The 21,295-nt window shown below is 37.0% G+C and overlaps 1 protein-coding gene across 1 annotated transcript; it reads left to right on the top strand.

Moving 5' to 3' along the window:
- The first annotated feature begins 972 nt into the window (after positions 1-972).
- On the top strand, positions 973-20,917 carry CASP7 (caspase 7). The gene is made up of 6 exons (XM_057370256.1): positions 973-1,085; positions 15,562-15,710; positions 16,587-16,715; positions 17,197-17,372; positions 18,684-18,822; positions 19,357-20,917. Exons 1-6 carry the CDS (start codon positions 973-975, stop codon positions 19,578-19,580), a joined length of 930 nt encoding a protein of 309 aa, XP_057226239.1. The 3' UTR covers positions 19,581-20,917.
- Positions 20,918-21,295: the final 378 nt, after the last annotated feature.

The raw sequence follows: 21,295 nt of genomic DNA on the forward strand, positions 1-21,295 counted from the left end.
CTGTGGCCTCTGAGCTGCTGCTGCTGCTGTTGCCAGGTCTTCGGGGTGGTTTTTGATATAAATATGTGCTCTTGCTAGTAAATGGATGATAAGAGTGAATTTAGTCTGACTTACTATGGGGAAGGGGTMGGAATCACTGCTGATTTCCTGATGAAAATCTGGAGCCAGAGACAAGATGTTGCAGTGCATCAAACCCTTAGTGAAGGTCCTGTTTCTGTGTCTCTGCCCATGCTGAGCTGGTGCAGGTCATTGTGCTGTCAGACTCCGTTCTTCTTGTAGCTTTCCGATGGCTCAATGATCTAGATTAAATTAAAACCTCTSATAGAAGATACACAGGGCTTTTTCACTTACACACATTTGACTGTGTATATGAAAATGAAAACGAAAACACAGGAGGTCTCCGGGTGTTTTAGAACTGGATAGAATTGCAGATACAAATAGCGTGGTGTTAGTTGTCCTTGYTTTCATCCCAGTAAAGTTCTTTCCAGACTATGAAAAATTGTCTGGGAGTTACTCATGTGATGTGGCAACACACTCAGGCACATGGTGTGGTTCTTGGGATTGCCCTGTGTGGGGCCAGGAGTTGGATTTTGATAATCCTAGTGGGTCACTTCCAACTTAGAATACTCCTTAATTCAATTTTATTATTCTATTATGTGATTCTGTGATCATTCACCATAAAATTATTTTTAGTTTTGCTCTAGTGTTCATTTTTAGAGTGGTGTTAGGCAAGTTCCTTTTGGTAATTGCCACAAGATAATAGAGATTGCTGAACATGAGCAGTGCCATGTCAAGTCAGGACTAGAAATCTGTAGCCACTCTTTCTTGAGGAAGCATTGTACAGTAAAACTGACTAAAAGCCTCACCTGTATCTTCTATAAACCAGACCATAAACAGTGTGGTTTACAGAGTTTTTTCTAAAATGTCACTGCTCACTGAGGGAAACTTACATTCTTGTACTTTTTTTTGCAGATGTCAGAGGATGAGCGCGGTGATCTCCCTGCTGGAGAGGGAGGGGATGAAGATGGCTATGATACCGTTGATGCAAGGCCAGACAGAAGCAGCAGGCGCTCACTTTTTTGGGGGTAAGTTCCTACTTGTACTCYTGTTCTTGTTGTCTCAGCTGCCACGCTACCCTTTTAACCACAGAAACATAAAAAGGCTTGATTTGGTGTTCAGTTTGCCATGTCCACGATGTTATAGATGGTCTGGATAGGAAGGTGGTTCATGTCGTATGTGTTTCATGTATCTGGTCTGTACCTTAAGGCATTTCTTTATAGTATCTCTCTTTAATGAAACCTGTAATATCTCCCATAAGTTTTATTTGGCAGCTGAGACCACCAAGTTCATTTAGCATCAATTATAGTCACAGATCTTAAACACTGACCTTTGGTGKAGCTGGGAGTTGAATATGCCATTAATTATCTATTTCACTGCTCAGCTCAGCTAATTTCCAGCATCACTGGAATCCCCTGCTGGCTGTCTAAGTTAGTTTAAAGCCTGGATGTGCCATCTAGGTTGTAGCACAAAGAAGCCTCACCAAGTCTAGGGATGTAACCCCTTACAGAATACATTAAAAGCCTTTCATTTTAAAGCACAGTGGTCTCACTGAGGYATAAGCTGACTGTCATTAAATCAGTAGGAAGCAAGAACTATTTACTGCTTCTCTGTGCTCCTGAAAACACTGGATGAATGTGATTGGAAATGCAAAAGATGAAAAATAAACATGCAAAGTTTATAAATGCTGTTGAGTATCAGCAAATGGCTAGTTCACATTGGATTTAGTGAGATTTTGTAAGAGTATTTAATACAAAGGCTAATGCATTTACAGAGAGGTTTTGATTTTTTTATTATTGGACATTTACATTAAAGTGAACAGTATAATTCAGAGAAAGTAYATGGCTAATATTTTTATTTTTGCAGTTTATTCTGTGAGTTTAATAGGGGTAAGAAATTTATGAGAGAAATGACGTCTTTAGTCTTAGATGACTTTTGATGTGCTGTTAAGCAAATCACTGTGCTTTCTCTGCCTTATTTTATCATTCCTCAAATATGTTTCATGATGTGCATTTGTATTATTAATTTTAACGAATAGACAAATGTAACATTTGTTTATAAATCTTGTCAAATGTTTTTCAAAGGTGTCTTTTCAACTTTTTAAAATACTTGTTTTGATATTTGATTTGGTCTTCTTTATAGAGGTGATATGCTAATACTATTATTAAATTATGCAACTCAAAGTTAATTTCTGAAGAAAAGGCAATAATCAGCATTTCTGTGACTTTTTTCTATAAGAAAWTTTTCAAATAATTTGGCTATTCATCACTTTGAGGCATTCATCTTTTGGGAGCTCCTTGAAGATGCAATTTTCAACATTTTTCTTCAGAAGTAAAAAATTGCTCAGAATAAGTATGAGGTAATTAAGAAAGTTCAACTTAGATTTTGTAGAAAAAAAAAGCAAGTTTGAGAAATCTAACAGAGTTTCTTGAAGAAAGTGGTGATTGCTTAAAGAGGAACGAGGTGCTCAGCAATTAAGATCGGAAAAATCCAAGCATGGAAARAAGGTCTTTGTCTTACAGAAACTAAAAGTCTTTGGCCTGGAGGAAGATAGGAGAAAATGAGAGGGTAAACAAAGWTGGGATTTGATCCAAAATTATGATTGTAACAAAGGAGAAGGTGAAAAGGGAACAATCATTTTTTGTGTCTCAAAGGAAATCTAGAAGACGCCCAATGAAAAGTTACCGCAGTAGGTTTAAAGCAAGTGTTAAAATGTAATTTTAACTTAGTGCACAATGTCACTGTAGAGGTTAAAGCCAGGGGATATGAGGGTGTCAAGATTTTAGGTAAGTTGAGAAGAGTATTCAGAGGTATGACTGGAAGAAAAGTCCAGTGGGAATATTGATGTTAAGGKCTTTGGTGAAGTTGTTCCTAAGCCAGGTCTCTGTGAGGATATAATAGATAACCAATTTATTTTCTGCAGACTCATTTCTAGTCAGTACCAGGTACCAGGTCAGATATACTTTTACTTCAACCATTGTGGCTCTGTGTCTTGTTTGCCAAAACTTCATTTTGGCAATGTGAAATAATATCTCTAAAACAAGATGCSTAGAAAGCTTTGGAGTGACTGCAATTGTATTGTCCCTTTTTATTTATTTGTTTCATCAACCCAGTCTTTACCACCTGTGGAGTACTTTCAGTGAAATTCTTCACTGCATTTAATGTACTATTGCTTAAAATATGTAAGTTCAATAGGAAAACAAGTAACCTGTGATGTTAAATAAGCACATTAATTTTGAGAGAACAGAGCAGTGAGAAGCTAAATTCAAAGCTGTGCAGAAAGACCAGCTGTTTCCAGTAGCTTCACAGCTTCACATTGCCACTCTCTGGCTGTGAATAGAGATCTGCTTTKTAAGAGCAGTAACTAGAAGTAAATYAAAATCTTACTCACTCCAGCWTGTTTCTCTCTGAGAAGTTTGTGAGGTTGCTTTGCCAAGGAGGCCACAAGGTTCAGAGCAAGCCAGGRTGGACAGAATTCTTCTGATGGCTCAGTACTTTAGGGGAATTATCTTCTATGTATTCCTTCTCTTTGGAAAAGTGCTAATACTTAGCTAATGTTGGTGAGGAAAAACTGTTGGGTGGGGAAAAGAAGTTTTGGGTTTAATTTGCCAGCAGCGTTTGGCTCCGGATTTTTTGTAGCCACTAGATGGCAGGAGGGTATTAATTTTGTGTACTGCGAAGAGAACGAAAATTGGGCTGAGTTGCAGTCGAGCAAAAAGTTATATTTCAGACAGCAGAAATATCAGGATACAGTCTGGCAATGCTGTGCACCACGAAAGTTTAAAACACAGATTAAGCTGAGGATTTTTAAATTGTGTATTTCGTTCTTTCTTAATCTACTACTCGGCCACTAAGAATTTTTCCTAAACAAATTTTTCTTTTCTATGCTGTATGTGCTCCTTTTGCRCTTTCAAGGCTTTAAATATAGTTTTGCTTCTTCACAAGATGTTTTAATATCTTCATTGGGTATCTTTTGTGTTTTATTGGGGACCTCCATTAAGGAGATTGAAAGCAGCATTAGCATCCAGGAAAGCTAATGAAACATGAAATGGAATAAAATTGCAGTTCCACTGTGTTAAGTAGAGCTAAGATTTCTCTTCATCCTAACTAAAGTTGGTATTTTTTAAAAGCTGTATCCAAAAAATCCCAAGTAGACTTGCACTTCCACTGTCAAAAATCCTGACTGCTCATGSGCTTCAGTGAAGAAACATAATGCAGCAGAGGGTGATTGTTTGTAGTATCTAGATACTGGTTTTATTCTAATTTAATTGTATGGAACCATTTGTCTTCTGGCTAGTTTTATCTGCTCCAGCCCTACTGTCTTGGTTTACAGTCAATATTCCCCATCTCATCTGGAAACAGAAAACACAATTTAAATAKATATTAACAAATTTACATTTTTAAATTAAAAAATTATATTTACAAATACTTAGTCAAAATTGAAAGTATGTGATTCTTTAGTGCCATTAATGCAGGCATGTGAATTAAAATGTTAGTAAAATCCCATGGAAAAAGCTTGAGAGGCTTGTAGGGTAAACAAGCTTAAAGTTACCAAGAATATTTCAGCTGTTTAACACTTCAAATGCAAAATATCTGTAAGATATTTATATCTGTCACGTCACACCACTGAAAAGTTTGAGATTTTCAGTTAATTTGAAAGATTCCTGGCAATATCAGTGTGCATCTCACCAATACTTCTATTGTTAATGTATCTACCAGGTTTGTAAGTCAGTATTTAGATGAAAAAGATTCGTTGATCTTTCATGGATCACACCTTTCCTTTTCATGTTTCTCATCTTTTTGAGATTCATCCTCAGCTGAACCTCAGGTTTGGAGTTGTAACAGGTGTGGAAAGTTGTCTTTGTTTCAGCTCTGCTTTTCTCTTGTTCCTCTGTCTTGTTCCTCTGGGGATTTATTTTCCATCCACTTTTAACAGCATTACCATCATTCTTGAGTTGGAAGGCACCCACAAGGATCATTGAGTTCAGCTCATAACTGGCCTGTGTGGGGATTATCTACAGCTTATTTTTATATTGATTTGTAAAAGATGCTGCTTTTCAGGTAGAACTTTCATTAAGAATAGCGTCACAGCGATGCAGAGGTGAATGTTTTCCAGAGTTGTCCATTCTGTTACTGGTTTTCCAGTATCAGAATATTACAGGCCTTTCAAAGTAAATATTGCTAAGAAAAGTATCCCTTTTATCCTTAAAYAGACTAAAAATAGCAAGCTACTTTAAAGCAAATAACAGCTGCTGAATCATTATGTGAAGTTATGCTCTGGGCTGCAACTCAGATGTCTGAGCTGACCTCCTGTTTCAGCCTCATGTTTCCTTTAAGGAAAGTCACTGTGTGCCTTAGCCTTTCTTGTAAATGGGTGATGATCTTTCCTCCAAAAGTCACAGCTCCAAAATCTATCACAATATAATTGAAATTTTGGTTGGAGTTGGCTTGTTCTGCTTAGCACAAGGTAAATATCAGTTGTTTATGTACACCCCAAAGTGCCAAACATGAAATTTCAGAAGTAATTTATAGTCTGGTAAAGTTCCCACAAAGACAATAAATAGAGTGTAACATGGAACAAGAGGGATATTTCATTTTTATTACTCTTTTTTAAGTCATAGCCGAGGCGGGGTTGGAGGTATTTTTTTGTGTTTTTGTTAAAGCAATTTTTATTAGATCTGGAACTCAGCTACTGGAGACGGCTGTAGGAGTGTTTAACAGTGAGTGGAAACTGTGGTCAGTGCTTCTACTTTCCCCTTGGATGCCTACTGGATGTACCACATAGGAAATGCCCAAGTATCTTGAAATAGTATCTAGTCCATATTATAAGAACTTATTAATTCACTGACAATATTTGTTTCCAGTCTCCTTAGAGACTTTGTATAATAAAGTACAGCAAACACTGGATGATCCCGGAACTGTATCTGCAGTGATCACAGTCAAGCATCCTGATTACTTTTCAGTGTATTCATTTATTTCCTTCATTACAAGAAACTCTGGGCTGTATCGTACAGAATTAGGAGCACAGCTATTATGTAGTGTCCCTCTTMAGCTTTTAAAGCAATCCAAACAAATTTAGGCCGAATTTAGAACAAACCAAAACTGTTTGAGGTTAAATATGTAGGAAATAGTTCTAKTAATTAAAGTACAGGGAGGTTTTGTAAGCAATTCCTGTTAATTTGYATTATTTTGCTGGAAACATTCATGGTGTAAATATTGTAGTGATGGTGGATCAGGTTTTGACAGAAGGAGGAAGGATGTATCACGGAGTGAAGTCTGCTGTCCCACCTCCRTCTCCAAATGGATTTTCCTGTGCTMTTACATAGGAGCAGGGGTAGAATGAGTGATGGGAGCGTGTTTTCTGCCTGTCAGCAAAGGTGGATCAGGCCTGCATGACCTCAGCTCGCAGGGTGATGCTGCAGGGTTTTGAATAGCCCCAGAGAAAAGTCCAGCGTGACCCACTGCTGACACAGGAGAACTCTGGGGCCTGAGCACACAGAGCACCCTGCCTSTCTGTGCAATGGAACCCTGAGCATGGTGGGCTCCTGGCATCAGCACAGAAGATCAGCCTTGCTCTCCAGGACAAGCTGAAGCTGTTTGCAGATGCAGTGTGGAGTACCATTTGATGATGAGCCAAGGTACTGTACATTATTCACCTCCTTCTCTGCCACCTGTTTGGAAAAATCATGAGTGTACACCCTGAAATAGTGTCGTGTCAATGGTTATTGCAGGCTAATTGTGTCTCCACTGGCATTTTGCAGTTGCTAATCCTTRCCAGAGTGTTCTCTGAGAATTATTGTTTGGAGGGTTTGCTTTATTTGGAGTCATTTCCCAAGCAATCCATATGTACCTGTTAATTTCTGTTACTGCCTATGATAGGTAAAAGAAGCTTAATCTCTTTTTTGCATATAATTGTCAGTTGCCTATGTACATTATACTACCTAGGGTATGATTATGCAAGATTTCAGTTTCCAGAACACCCATGGAAGGTATGGATGTGCAGGTTTGCTAGAAATGAGCAGAAAGCCTTTCAGCAAGCAAAATTGTTTATTCATAAAAATTTACCTTTTGAATGTTATTTGGCTATTACGTTGCATATAATATTGTGAGGCCTGCATGGAAAGCTGAATCTCAATTACAAAGTGATGATTGAGAGTTTAGAACTTTGTTTTGCAGGCATTACGCCACAAAATTGTCATGTGGGTTGTAAGTGATCCTTAAAATATTAAGTGCACAAAGGCTAGGGCACTGCTACCTGTTTTTTGTTAGGTTTTTTTTTTTTACTTCTGTGTTTTTCTAACTGTTGTGAAATGTGGACAGTATTAGACATAAGTCTCTGTTGAAACATTTTATCGTAAGTGCAGACATTGGCTTAGTCCCAATGTATTTGGTCTGCTTCATTTGTATATAATTAATTAAATTGCAGCCATRGTTTTGATTTGAATTAGTTAAGGCCATCACTAACACACAGTTAAAAAGGAAGACATAATTTAGATGTAACTAATAGAACTCCATAAGACATTTRCAAAGTGTGGCAGAAGTTGTAGTCTAAGGCTTGTTCTTTCAAACAGCTCAACTCTTTCATTACACAATGAGTTTTCAGTTGTCTTGGATGGAGTTTCTCAGTTTTCCAGGTTCACAGAGATTCCTTCTCCTAACTGGAGATGGATCTGAAACTAAAATGGAACAAAGGAGCTATAAGAGTAGCACAGGGTCTGAAAAATGGCTTATGATGAGTTATTTAAATGTATATAGTTTACATTGACAGCAAATAGTTCCATACAGGCCTTAGCAGTTTTCTCTCTTCAAGGAAACTAATGTGCAGTACTCAAAGATGAGAATTTRTTTCTGGACGGAGATCCATTGTGAATCTCCAAAGTGGAGTAGAATGTCTTTGTTTTGTGTAAGTAAGAATGTCTTTGTTTTGTGCATTTTCTTTCCAGGAGGCACCTGTCAGTAATCTAATCCACACACTCCAGACATAAACATTGCACACTTGTACAAAATAGTGAACTTTAAAATTATTTTCTAATTTACTGGACAGAATTACAGAATCCCAGASTGAGTCAGGTTGGAAGGGACCAYRRTGGGMTCATCTGGTCCAACCTCCCTGCTCAAGCAGGGTCATCCCAGAGCACATGGCACAGGATTGCCACTGAGATTGGCTCAGTTGGTTGGAGCATGGGGCATCAGTTTCTGCACCACCATGCCCCTGGAAAGAATYCACATGATCTGCAATTGCTTTATGAAATTAGTTTGTTTAGGCTTCATTTTGTAATGGGAAAACTAAATCCAAGAGATAAGGAGTTACTCCACCAAAGTTATTCAAGCAGAAGCACAATTCATTCTGGTTTGTTTCATACCTTTCATCAAATTAATTGGGCAAAGCATAGCTAGCATATGGTCTTAATAAATATATTTTTCTRTGTTGTACTCTTGGATGTGATATTAGGAAACTTAGGGAAATGCCAGAATTTCTTTAAATAAATTGAAGACTTTTATTTTGCAGATTTGCTGTGAAATCTCTATCAGCACTGCTACATATATCATACCAAGAACAAAAATATGTTTTTAGTATGATACTGKTTTTTTGGATGAATGAACTCAGTCCTGTCTTGGAAAGAATTTTTTAATAATAGCTTAGGTTCTTCCCAGCTCTAGTATTATCTTGATAAGTTCAAGGAAATAATCTCATTGTTTACCTAACTCCTTTTTTCCAAGACTGCTACAGCAATATTTTCTGTTCAAAATTACTGTGTTTACAATTATTTGAAGGGCATGGGTTTCCAAATGAACAAAAAGTACTGTCCTAGTAGCTTCCTAACTTCAGGYTCATTCAGGGAAAAGGCTTTGCCTCTGTTGGCTTTTAAACTGTCTCTGTTTAGCCAGCTGACAATCTGATTCCAAAGATGCCCTTAAGAAGCCATGAACTACCTGGCAGTTCAAAAAGAAACTGAAGGTAACTGATTCCTATGACCCTATTCTTGAGAACAATTACAGTCATTATTTTATTGCCTGAGCAGTCCTGTTGCTCCCAGGAGGAAAAGGGGAGTGTGTTCCTCAGGGCCTGGCGTGTTCCAGGAAGTGCACTGACCATTTCCCTTTATTCTGCCCATTCCCAAAAATGACTTCTAAAGTTTAAGCATTTCAGCAGACGAATGTATAAATATTCAAGGGCAGAACTGACTTTACATGCCGTTGATAAGTATGAACTTCAGACCTCAGTATTATCAGTTTAGCATGTTTCACTGCAATTTAAATTTCTTCAAGAGATGAACAGCAGATTGTGAGAGGGAACAGAAATCTAGGACCACTGGGTTTTGTGTGTGTGATATKGTGTTGTTTATGTTTGCTATTCTATTATTCTATTATTGCAGCTGTCAGTTTTCATGCCTTTTGTGAAGGTATCCGCTTGCCATGGTAAACAATATAGGTGAAATAATGTCTAGATGTTTTTGGGGGAACTTTTATGTGCACTTTGTAAGACCACTTTTCTCTCTGCAAAATGAAAACTTTCTGTTGTGTGGAAAATATCCTGACTTTAACCTTAGRATTTTTTTCAGTTTTCTTTTGACATCTATGTGGAATATATTTTAAAAAAGGACTGGCTATATTGTTGGTGTTCATCTGTCAGACTCAGCAGTCATTTGCTAATGTTTGCTAATAGGGAAATTGAAAGTATGCAAAGCTCACTTGAGCTTCCTCCTAAACAATTAATATTGCCCCTTTTTTCTCAGGAGACTTCTTTCAACTGTTCAGGTTTTTTYAGTTTCTCTATTGGCACATAATTTGCAAGCCTGAGTATGCACCTTCAAATGCACTGTAGTGCCATTTTAATATTTGGCCTAGACCTTGTGGTTTAGTTTTTATCAATATAATTTATGCTTTCTGATTTTTAACAGTAAAGGAATATTCATTTTTAGAAAAGACAGTTCAAGTAGTCGCACAGTCTTCTAGTCCAGAAATGTCGCTGCTCTGCCAACCTGATGCAATATTAATGGAAAAAGACAACAGGATGATCTATTATTTGCATGCAGCTCTAGATCTGTGTGACACTACCAAAACGGGTCTGGCAAAGAACAGAGAGTCTGGCTTAGAAAACTTAAGATCTAAAAAGCTCTAGTCAGGTTTAACAAGTATCTTTTGCTTGTTATTGCCAATAGATTTCAAGATTAAAAAAAAAAAAAATCAGAGTGGGGAAAGTGTACAGTAATTACAGGTGAGCTAAATACAGTGAAATTAGCCTGGATAAAAATATTAAAGCTGGTCATTTGGGGAGAAAGTTAGGTAGAAGTAAGAGATATTAATTCATGATCATCCAAAAGCATCAGACGTACGAATTGTGAAGACCACATCAGACCACTAATTATTGAGGCTAAGATAGAAACAYAGAACAAAATATTGAGCCTTGTTTTGTCTCATTTATAAATTGTTTCCTGTTTCTTTTTTTTTTTTTGAAGAATGATTCTAAACTGGTCTTCAGAGCACTCAGTTTTACTACACACAGCTTTGTGATGCCTTGTGAATTCAAACAAAATCTTCACAATTTCATTGTGTTCTGTCTATCCTTTTGCTGTCTTTTTAAACAAAGAAGTCCAATCAGGATTTTTTCCCAAGAGAGCAAACAGTATTTGTGATGGGCAGTTGTCACAAACATAATTCACACTGTGCATGCAACAATGGAAGGAGTGGGAGTTTTTTTAGACAGAAAGAGAAACATAGAGCCAWACAAACTGCATAAAAATAAAGCAGAAATGTAGGCTACGTAAGTTTCTTTAKAAACTAATGCATTGTCCTATGCACTTACTCCACAGTGTTGTAACTTAGTAGGGAATTTACTCAAATGAAACTGCAAAGTGGTCCCCAAATGTRAAAGTCCCAAGGGAAACATCTCAGKTTTTTGTAACAGAATAAAAAGCATTGCAGTTTTAAGACGCCCTGCATCCCACAACAATTAAATGTATGAAAGTTAAGGTAGGGGTCGATGGATTACCTGAGAATRTTTGTACTGTGGGCTTTGTCACTGTGCCACTGCTGTAATCTTGCCTGGACTCAACAGAAAGGCTGAGAATGTGACAGAAACTAGAATAGAACTATTCTCTAATGCCAAAAAGCATTTGGACTCCGGAAGGCATCCTGAAGTTACATGTTTTGTAAAGGCACCACGTTTTTAATTCTTTTTAACAGGAAYATGTTTTCATTCATTCAAAAATGATATATGATTGCACATTGTATTAAAGAAGTATGCCAGAGTAAAACTATCATCATGGTCTGAGATGTTCCTTTTCCAGGAAAGCCCAAGTTTACTGAACTGCATAAAGAGACAGTTCTCTTCTTTTGTGTGTTTACTTCAAATAGAAATGAATGGAATCAGTGTAGCCTTTTTTACCCTGTAGCTGACAACTCTGAATGTCAGCTCCCTTTAATTGAATAGCATCAGAATTGTAGAATTTTTAAACATCTTTTTCAGTACAGCAACAAAAGGCCCTAACTTTCCTGGGAGAGAGGGGGACTATAGCTTGCTTTAAAAACCTGGATATCTCTGTAATATTAGAGTTTATTTTGAACAACTCTCCCTGGAAAAGAGCAGTCACTTAAATAGCCAGGGAGAGCATTAGATGAATGTGAGATGAATAAAGACAACACTTAAGGAAGCATTTTTCCTGCACATGGATTCTTATTATGTTGGTGTGTCATACTAATATATGCAAAATTAATTGAGAAAGATGCCAGTAGAAAGGAAGCCAAAGGAGAGAAAATCTCAGCTGCTAAGAGACASTGCTTTACTTTTTCTGAATAATCCTTAGGTATAAATATTGCCAGTGATATYTTATCCTTAAATCTTGAATCATATTGAAATAGTAATTTATTCATAGTTTAAAAGGTTTATTGTGATAAGTAGCAGTCCTTTAGATTATCAAGTCCACCACTCATGCAAGTGATCTCTTTTTCCTTTGACAGAATTTTAGCCACTCATGCTGATAAAAAAGGTACTATTACTATTTAAAAGTTCAGTAACAAAATGATAAATGCTGTGGATAGCTTTAGTTTTTATTTGAAAAGTGAGAAGTTAATAATAATGATGATTTCCATGGGGTTGATACAGCAGAGTCTAGACTTGATGAAATCACATTCCCAAATATGCYGTTGTCAAGCCTAAGGTCTGGATTTAGAGACACAGTGAGGGTGAAATTGTGCAAAGTATATGAGAGTACCAGAGTGGAGTTTCAGTTTTGCTCAACTCTTGACCAAATGGAGAGAACGTGAAATATGTAACAGCACTAATGGGGAGAATATTTCTGTGTAAGGGAAGGATCAGTGACCACTAATGGAGTGAGGASTAATGGCACAGTCGTAATTAAGACCTGAAGAATGAATAAACAGTCATGAAATTCAACTTTCTACTTACTCCAGGCAAGTCTGGATCCCAGAAGGGAAATTTAAGACACTAGATGTCAAAGAAGCAAAACGAAATAAAGCAGAGGGCACACAGTTTAAAACATTTTATAACAGCATATAATGTAATACTAATGTTATACAGCTCTGAATATTTCTTTAAAATGGCTAAAATCTTTTCTTGAGGCAAACCAACCTGTTGAAACCTTTTTGGACAGCAGACTGATTAGAAAACTTAGTAAGAACAGCAGTAAGCATTTATATTAACAGGTCTCCAGTTCAAGGTTTAGAAAATAAAGATTTAGGCTTTCAATCATAAGCCAGGCTGTCACTGACAGGGCATTACCCTTAAGGATTGATTATTACATATTCATAATTTTATTAGTTATCATTACTAGGTCTGATTTCGCTTGTTGAAGCTGAAGAGTTGGACATTGTGCTATCAGTTTGGTTCATTCAGGCCATTCCCATATTGTGCTGTGTTGGCACAGGAACCAGAATCTTCAAAAGAGAATTTCTGTCTGGACTGCAGGCCCAGGCTAAGTATAATCCACAACCTTTGCTTCCTTATTTATTTGATTTGTACTTATGCCAACAGACTTCTGGAACTTTTTATTGTCTGCCAGTAAAGAAGTGATAGGCGTAACCGTGTTGTGGTTCTTTTAGTRTCTCATTAAACCTGTTCAGCTTGGGAGGAATACTTAGAATAAAACCATTGTATGCCTTGTAAAGGAATGGGGAAATGTGCTGCCAAGGCTGGTCTGTGATATTTGCCTGGCACAGAGCTTCTGGCTGCTTTTGGGAATTCCATCAGCAGGGATTGCATCCCTTAAACTCACGAGTATTTCTGCATGAATGAGTGCAAACTATTGAACTTGGGAGTGAAGTGATTTCAGAGAAGTCTCATGGCCACGTTGTTACACCACTTAACCCCTGCTGCTATTTTCAGTGCRGCTTTTTGTGGGGTAAGGTGGCTGCCTGCTTTCTGGAGTAGGGTCAAATCATCATCAGCATTTTGGGAGAGCAGGCAGTGCAAACACGATTCTGCTCAAATGGGTCTGTCCCGAATGCTCACAGCCTTTCATGGGTTGGACATAAACAGAAAGGTGTGCACAAYCCCCTTGAAAATATCCTGTTGTCTGTTGGTAATACAGCTTTTTACAGGAATTCACTGAAGCCAGGTAAATCTCTAGAAGCTTGAATCTGTGGGCTGAGGAAATGCCTCTTCATAGATTTGACTGGTTATTTCTTGTTCTGAAATTTTTTTTTCTCTCTTTGGCAAAGAGCTGTCTGGTGCTGGAGAATTGGGGGATTTTAGGTTAAAACAAGAATCCGTGATCTCTTTGAAAGTCAAACATAATGGTAACATCATACAGCTCTGAAGAATTCTTTAAAATGACTAAAATATTTTCTTGAGGCAAAGCATATTTAATTGTTGCTTCCAGAGCCCTCAAGAAGCATATGCAAGGAGAATACCAATACTTACAATTTGTCAGATGAAAATCCCCTGTATTTCCAGAGGATCAGACAAAATACTCAAGTAGATATGATTCAGTATCTTGTTTTTTAGTCTCTAAGGGAAGTCTAAAAGAGGACATGGTATTAAGATGGTCACATGTAAAAAGAGTATAATGAAAGGCTGCCAGGTGCAGCTGTTTAATTTGGCCCTTTATAATAGAACATGACGACTCTTGAAGATAAGAAGAAGCTATTTCAAAATTGAATTGCAGTAGCATTTATACATGATGAATCATTTAAAGAAGGTTTATTATAGATTCCAATTAGTATTGTCCTTTAGTAATAAAAAAGAGGACACTTAAAGCTAAAAGACAACCATTGTTAAATYAGGCAGGTAAGAAAATAGATTACCTAAACAACATTTAATCAATTCATAGCAATCTCATGTCTAAAAGCTATTATTGAAGCAAATCGCTTAATAATTCTTCAGGAAGATGTCAGAATAGTGAAAGTACTTAAATTAATTGAGATAYAGGAAAAATCTAATTTTATTATAACCAAACTGTATCGTTCTTTGTGGTGTGAAGGTAGGTTATGTTTTGCTCTCAGACATCAGCAGTAAGTACTACTGGAAACCTGGATGCTGGAACAAATAAGAGATGCCAGTAACTCACTGGCTTCAGTTCTCATGGAGGAAATCTTACCAGCACCTAAAGCTACCTACTTGGACCAAAAAATCCACCTCTAAAAGCAAGTGCTGCTGAATTCCTCATGCTTACACATTAGGTGTGTATGCTGGCTGTAATTGATTTGCTGTTAATTCTTCATTTAGATTAAATCTATGAGTAATTTCTGTGCTATTTCTTTGCATCTCTTACTAAACCAATCTATGACTCCGGCACATAGCAGAAAAATCAGTACACAGTCATATAACCAGAGAATATTTATTAATATAAATATTAATAAACTTATATAAGCATTCTAACCATCAACATAATGATAATTAATATGAGRGTTTGAGTTGCTTTTTCTTAGGCTTTATTGGAATTGAAGTTCAGGTATCAAGAATTGCAYTGAAATGTGCTTAGGTTTTTGCATTCAGACTGCTGTTTGGCAGACCAGACTAACAGATGACCTGTTCACATCTAGAACCTTTATCAGTAGAAACTACCTGCTGCTTAGTCTTAATCTTTACAGAATTTAGGGATGATGGTGATTCAGGAAACAAATCTCATCACACAATTGGGTAAACTGCGTATTTTCATGTTTCAAGTTATTAAGGGAAATCTGTTTGTTCTTTCATTAATTACTTAGAGTAAATTATTTCCAGAAGGAGTTTGCAAAAGGTTACTGCCAGCCTGACTTAATTTAGGCAAAAAAAAATTCATTTGTTTTATCTTTATATCTGTGTGTTCTGCTGTTGGCTGCAATTCACTCCAGAGTTATTTTACCTCGTCAGAATCCAACCGCACACAATAATCACTCCATGGAAATCACAAGATCTTTATGCCTCYATCTGAAGTGTGAAGGAAGAAAACAAACCTTAGAGAGGGAAAAACATTGGGCAGGCCTGCATGAATGGTTGGAATTAGAATAAATAGGCCGTGCATGTGACTGGTCACTAACAATAATTTCATTTGGTTCACCTAGAAAAAAGAAGAATGGAGAAGAAGAACAGCCAAAGCCCTCTCTCAGTAATCAATACCGAATTGTTACACCCACATTCCAGTATAATATGGATTACAAGAAAGTTGGCAAATGTATTATTATAAACAACAAAAATTTTGAAGACAAAACAGGTAATGTTCTTCCTTGATGATACTCATTAAAGACCATAGAATTTTAATGTTTTTTTTAATCATTTAAGCATTTTTTTTTTAGGAATGGAATTTTAATGAATGTGTTTATCCTTTTTGATAAATAGTTGTTCCCAAAACTTTTCCTGTTCTCTAACACTGAAGTCAGAATGGCTCTTTTCAACATCTTTTCAGTATATGTCTCAAAGACCATYTCTCCTTGCTGTACCAACTTCAAACTAAACCTTTGTTCCAGAGTTTAAAACTATGTYGTTAAAATCTGAACTTTGGCATCTGCAGCCCATGTTACAAATTCTCTGTCCCTGAGCTACAGCTATGAGCTACAAAAGCTAATAGCTGTAGCTGTGCTCTGTTCAYACTCCTGCATTTAACTTTCCAGACCACGTGTGGTTTCAAAGTAGACACATACTCGTGCTATAATCAACTTTTGTAGGATTTTTCCCTTATGTTCGGCAAACACAGTAAGTTGTTTTCCCCCAAGATTGTTTATCAGTTCCTTTTACTGGGTATAATAGGGACACTTTTCAGCAGGTTTTCAAAGGATGCTTTTCAACAGGTTTTCAGCCAGGGGTGCTTTGTGSCTGTGTTGCACTGTATAACCAAAAGGAGATCAATCATCCTCTGAGATCCTGTGTTGCAAGGTGCTAGAGGCATGCCAGCATTTTTCAGGATAAGATATGTGTTAACACAGAGCCTTGTATTATTTTTAAAATCTCACYGTTAGAAGATTGCTTTAAAAACATGTCACCAAGACATTGTGTAAGTTATCAGTTACAAACTTCAACATTTACCTTGGGGCAGGTGAATCATTTGGAGGCATTTAATTTGCAGTGAGCCGTGTTCTTTGTTTTCCGGCAGGAATGGGCACACGCAATGGCACCGATAAAGAYGCTGGAGATCTCGCCAAGAGCTTTAAAAACTTGGGGTTTGAGGTTCACACCTACAACGACCGAAGCCGTGATGATATGGAGAAATTACTGAAGCAAGGTAAAAATTCAGAATCATACAATAATTTAGAGTGGAACAAACCTCTGGAAGTGACTGAATCTGCTCTCTGCTCAAAGCAGGTTAAAGAAGAGCAGATTCTTAGGCACCACACATATTGTTTTCTGTATGGAAGGATTTATTTTCTGAATGGACTGGGCTCAGTTCCCCATGTCATCCCCCAACATCAATTCAGAAATGCACAGGGTTCTTGTGAAGCACTTGTCCTGTGTGTTAGGTGAAGAGCCTTGTCATGTTAGATAAGGAGCTCAGCCTGTTGATTCCATGAGGCTAAACCCAGGGTCAAGTGAAGGATGCATCCATGTACTCAAGGTATTCACCACATCATAAAAAATTATCCATTCCTTCTTATGCTGCTCACTAGAGGCCCAGTGTATTTGTAGCCTCAGAAAAATGTGTTTGCTGAATATTATTTCCATTTTAAACGTTGCTACCTTTTGACTGAGGAGTGTTTCCTTTGCAGCTGCTGAGGAGAACCACAGTGATGCTGCTTGTTTTGCCTGCATCCTCCTAAGCCATGGGGAAGAGGGGCTCATCTATGGCACAGATGGACCCATGGCCATCAAGAGYCTGACTGCACTGTTCAGGGGAGACAAGTGTAAAAGCCTCATAGGCAAACCCAAACTGTTTTTCATTCAGGTAATAGCCCTAAGGAAAATACAGTGTCCTGCTGCATTGAGGAAAAAGTGCTCTGCTGGTTGTCTGCTCTAGAAAAAATGTGCAGTTTGACTTACTGAATGTTTTTGGAGGTTTACTGGAAAAATGTGTTGAGARAAGTTGTCTGTGGGTAAAATGTTTGTTTTTAACTGGTAATTTATATACAAGATTCACAAGTGTAATGGATATTATAACTAATTTTGTCCATGTAATATATGAACTTCAAAGCAGACAAACTCCCTTCTGTGCAGACAAGCTAAGTACAGTACATGATTTTCAGGAGTAATAATACTGTCCAAGTCTCTTTGAATTAAGGCTGCCTCTACAAATTACTGCATTCTACTAAAAGAAACATTTTTCTCTTCCTCAATAGCCTGAAAGTTTATACTGTATTTTAAAATYAGTATATAATTAATTGTATATTAAACTTTTAAAGATGGTTGTTTCAAACAGTATTAACTGACATACCATGAGCCTGAGTTCTCTTTTTTTTCATAATGCATAGTATTATTTACATGAGAGTTGCAGCAGATGTGGTTTTCCCTAGGCTGTTCCATCAATTAATCCTCATCCTCAAAGTGAAAACTRTGTCTGTTTTAGACTCTTCAAGCTACTAAAGTGATGTTTCTTCTAATTACACTTTTGAAATGGTTACTTTATATACTTTAAAATTATCTTAATAAAGGCAACCAACCCTGTAATGTCAGCCAGTCAGACTTGTTTTTTTTCAAGGGCTGTCAGTCAAAGCTACTGATCAAGAGCTGAAAATTGCCCACCCAGATTGTTSTCCCACTGTGCCCTTTAGCTAAAYCCATGATTGAGARAAAATTAAGAATCAAAGACATAAAYGGAAAAATATTAAAAATTCAATATACTTGTAATGGGTGGTCAAACACTGAGCAGGTTGCCCACACTGTAGAGTCTCTACCTGGGGAGTCYACTGTAAAGAAATCTTCCAGAAATTATATAATGCACAAGGCATTATGTAATGGATGAATGTTGAGAAGGACTCTAGACTAGTAAAATTAAACATGGTTAGAATTAACTCATGCTGACATGGCACTTATTGACAAAGGTGGACAGCCTCAATACCTTTACCTCCCTTTGTTTAAAAGGGAAAGCTTGTGTCTTTATCATTGAACAATTAGATATCCCTCAAATTTTATCTCTGCTTCTAATACATGCAGAGTACTGCTTAGAACTGAATCCATTAAAAATCTTGATGAATACTAATTGTTATAGAASCTTGTTTCTCCTTACTGGACAAATTCTATTTATCTTCTCTGCTTTCAGGCCTGCAGAGGCTCTGAGTTTGATGAAGGTATACAAACTGACTCTGGACCTGCCAATGACACCCTGGAAACAGATGCCAACCCAAGATATAAAATCCCAGTAGAAGCAGATTTTCTGTTTGCATATTCCACAGTGCCAGGTAAAGAAAAGGGGTCAGGATGGAGACAGAAGCCTGAAAATTCACCATCCATRTGGATTGTAGGTGGACCTTCACTGATGAGACATTTTGCACTGATGGACAAAACACAAAAGCTGGATGTGCATTGGGAATCCTCCCCTTCTGCACTGGCTGCAGAGGAAATGGGAGATTACAGATGGCAAAGGCTGTACTGTTTTCTGGGAATCCTGTCCTTCCATGTCCCAGTGGSTTAAATATGTGATGAAGGCAGGAACAGGAACAGTTACAGCACRAAAGTTATTCTCAGAGAGGAAATCTGTGATGTCTCACTTCTCACAGTTTCCCGAATTTCCATTGCAAATGCCGAAATGTAGAATGGTACTTGAATAAYGTGAGGTTTGGAGAGTTAATACAAATTATTTTCAGCCCTAATGAAGTAGGATATGTGACACAAGTGGTAAGTCCTCTCTGTGTGCACTGTTAATATTTGCCCAGCATCTTACACAAAAAAGAGCAAAAATAACACCGTATTTTCTTCCATGTCGTTCCTGTCAGGTTATTACTCCTGGCGAAATCCTGGGAGAGGCTCCTGGTTTGTGCAGTCTTTGTGCTCTGTGCTAAATGAGCATGGAAAGCAGCTTGAGATCATGCAGATCCTCACACGGGTCAACTAYGTGGTGGCCACAAATTTCGAGTCGCAGTCTGACGATCCACGCTTCAGCGAGAAGAAGCAGATTCCCTGCGTGGTCTCCATGCTCACTAAGGAACTTTACTTCTGAAAGTGTAATGCAGCCCRTGGTGAAAGGTCAGGCTATGGTTTTGGGTGGAGATGTGATTATAAACAGGAGTAAAACATTTTTAATAGCAGAAATGTAAGAACACTAGATTTTTTGTATTGTATAAGCCGGGGTATCTGATGGATGGACAGTATGCAATGTTTTAAAGAAGTAAAAGCTGTGAACCAGCCTGACAGCTATTGCTAATTATTGTATCTTGGTTTCCCTTAGTGTGGCTGTCATGATTTATGGCTACTGAAGATGTTACCAGTCAGCTACCTGGCCCATAAAGGTTTTTTCCCAGAAAGCAGATTTTAAATTAAGAATAAAACCAAAAAATTTTGAGACTCCTTCTCTTACTGCTAGCTTATGGAACCATAACCTCCTTGGAAAATTCCAAAGACCATCATATTATGGGGTATGTCCCGTGATAGAACAGTTTGTAGCTATTTTAAAGGGTGTTTCTTGGTCTCATATAATCATTTCTTTTTAATGAACTTTATTAATGAAGGCTAATGGTTGCTCTGTGCTTTATCTGAAAGTCAGTTTACTTAATCATCATTCTAGCATTGAATGAATGTGTAAAAAGATCAGTATTTTTAGATTATTTACCTGAACAATATGGAATTATAACAAATAGAACAATCAAAATTAAAATCTTTGTGAAAGATTGGCAAATTTTACTTGGATGATACTGTATTAAAGTGCCATTATAAAGACATTTTGCCTTGCAATGAAAATTGACTGATAGAACAGCCTGAAACAGTGGTATTGCAGTTCTTCTGCTTGCAGAAATAAAAATATCTGCTTGTTGATTCAGAAGTTTTGAACCATCAGAAGTTAATGACAAGGCTTCATTATAAAATGTTTAAATTTAATGTTGAAAAGATAGAATTATATGTTCCAGATTTAACTTCTATTTGTGAGGAGTTTTACCAAAACTGGAAATGCTTACTTGAATCAGAAACCAAAAGTGCCTTCTTAGTTACTGTACGGTCTTGATTTTGTGTTTTAGATTTACGTGTTTTAGAGTTACATATATTTCTACTTTTTATATTCTCTCTATAGTTGGTAGCTAGCTCAAAAAAGTAAGTTTAATGATTTGGTTAAACTGATAAAGGATTAGTTGTTCACTCTTTTCCYAATCAATGTACTCTATACTGTTTTGCAATCTTCTAAGAAAATAAGTTCATAGCATTAAAGCCAAGTTACCAAATTGTGAATTTTATTTTCTTACAAATACTGTGACATAGTGAGACATCTATTTTTCATAAGTCAAATTTACAGATTTTTGAATTAAATAAATGGTTGTTTTATGGATGTATTGAGCATGACATCAATAAAGACCTTTTTTTGTAAATATCTTTTGTATATCTGTGTGTTTGTCACTCCATGGTGAAGTAAAAACCAACCACAATATATCCCAGTCCCTTTCACTTTAAAGAATGCAGTTGGTCTCTGGTATTTTTTCAGGAGAAGGTTTATAATGTCAGTGGAAAGGTAGATTGGAAAAGTAATTTGGCCTTGGGTGACTTGAGTGGGACAGGCCATGTCCTCTCTTGTAGTAAATCAAAGTTAATGGAAATATCCTGCTCTACCAGTGCTTAATCTTGTCCTTTATAAAGTAAATTGTACAGTGGTCTAGCAGTGCATCTGAAAGTGTTCTTCCTATTGCTTCTGCCTGATAGCTCCATCCTAAACTATTTTCTGGAATTAAG

The sequence above is a fragment of the Malurus melanocephalus genome, unplaced genomic scaffold (genome assembly GCF_030028575.1).
Source record: "Malurus melanocephalus ecotype Western Australia unplaced genomic scaffold, MMel_1.1 scaffold_122, whole genome shotgun sequence".
Lineage (NCBI taxonomy): Eukaryota > Metazoa > Chordata > Aves > Passeriformes > Maluridae > Malurus > Malurus melanocephalus.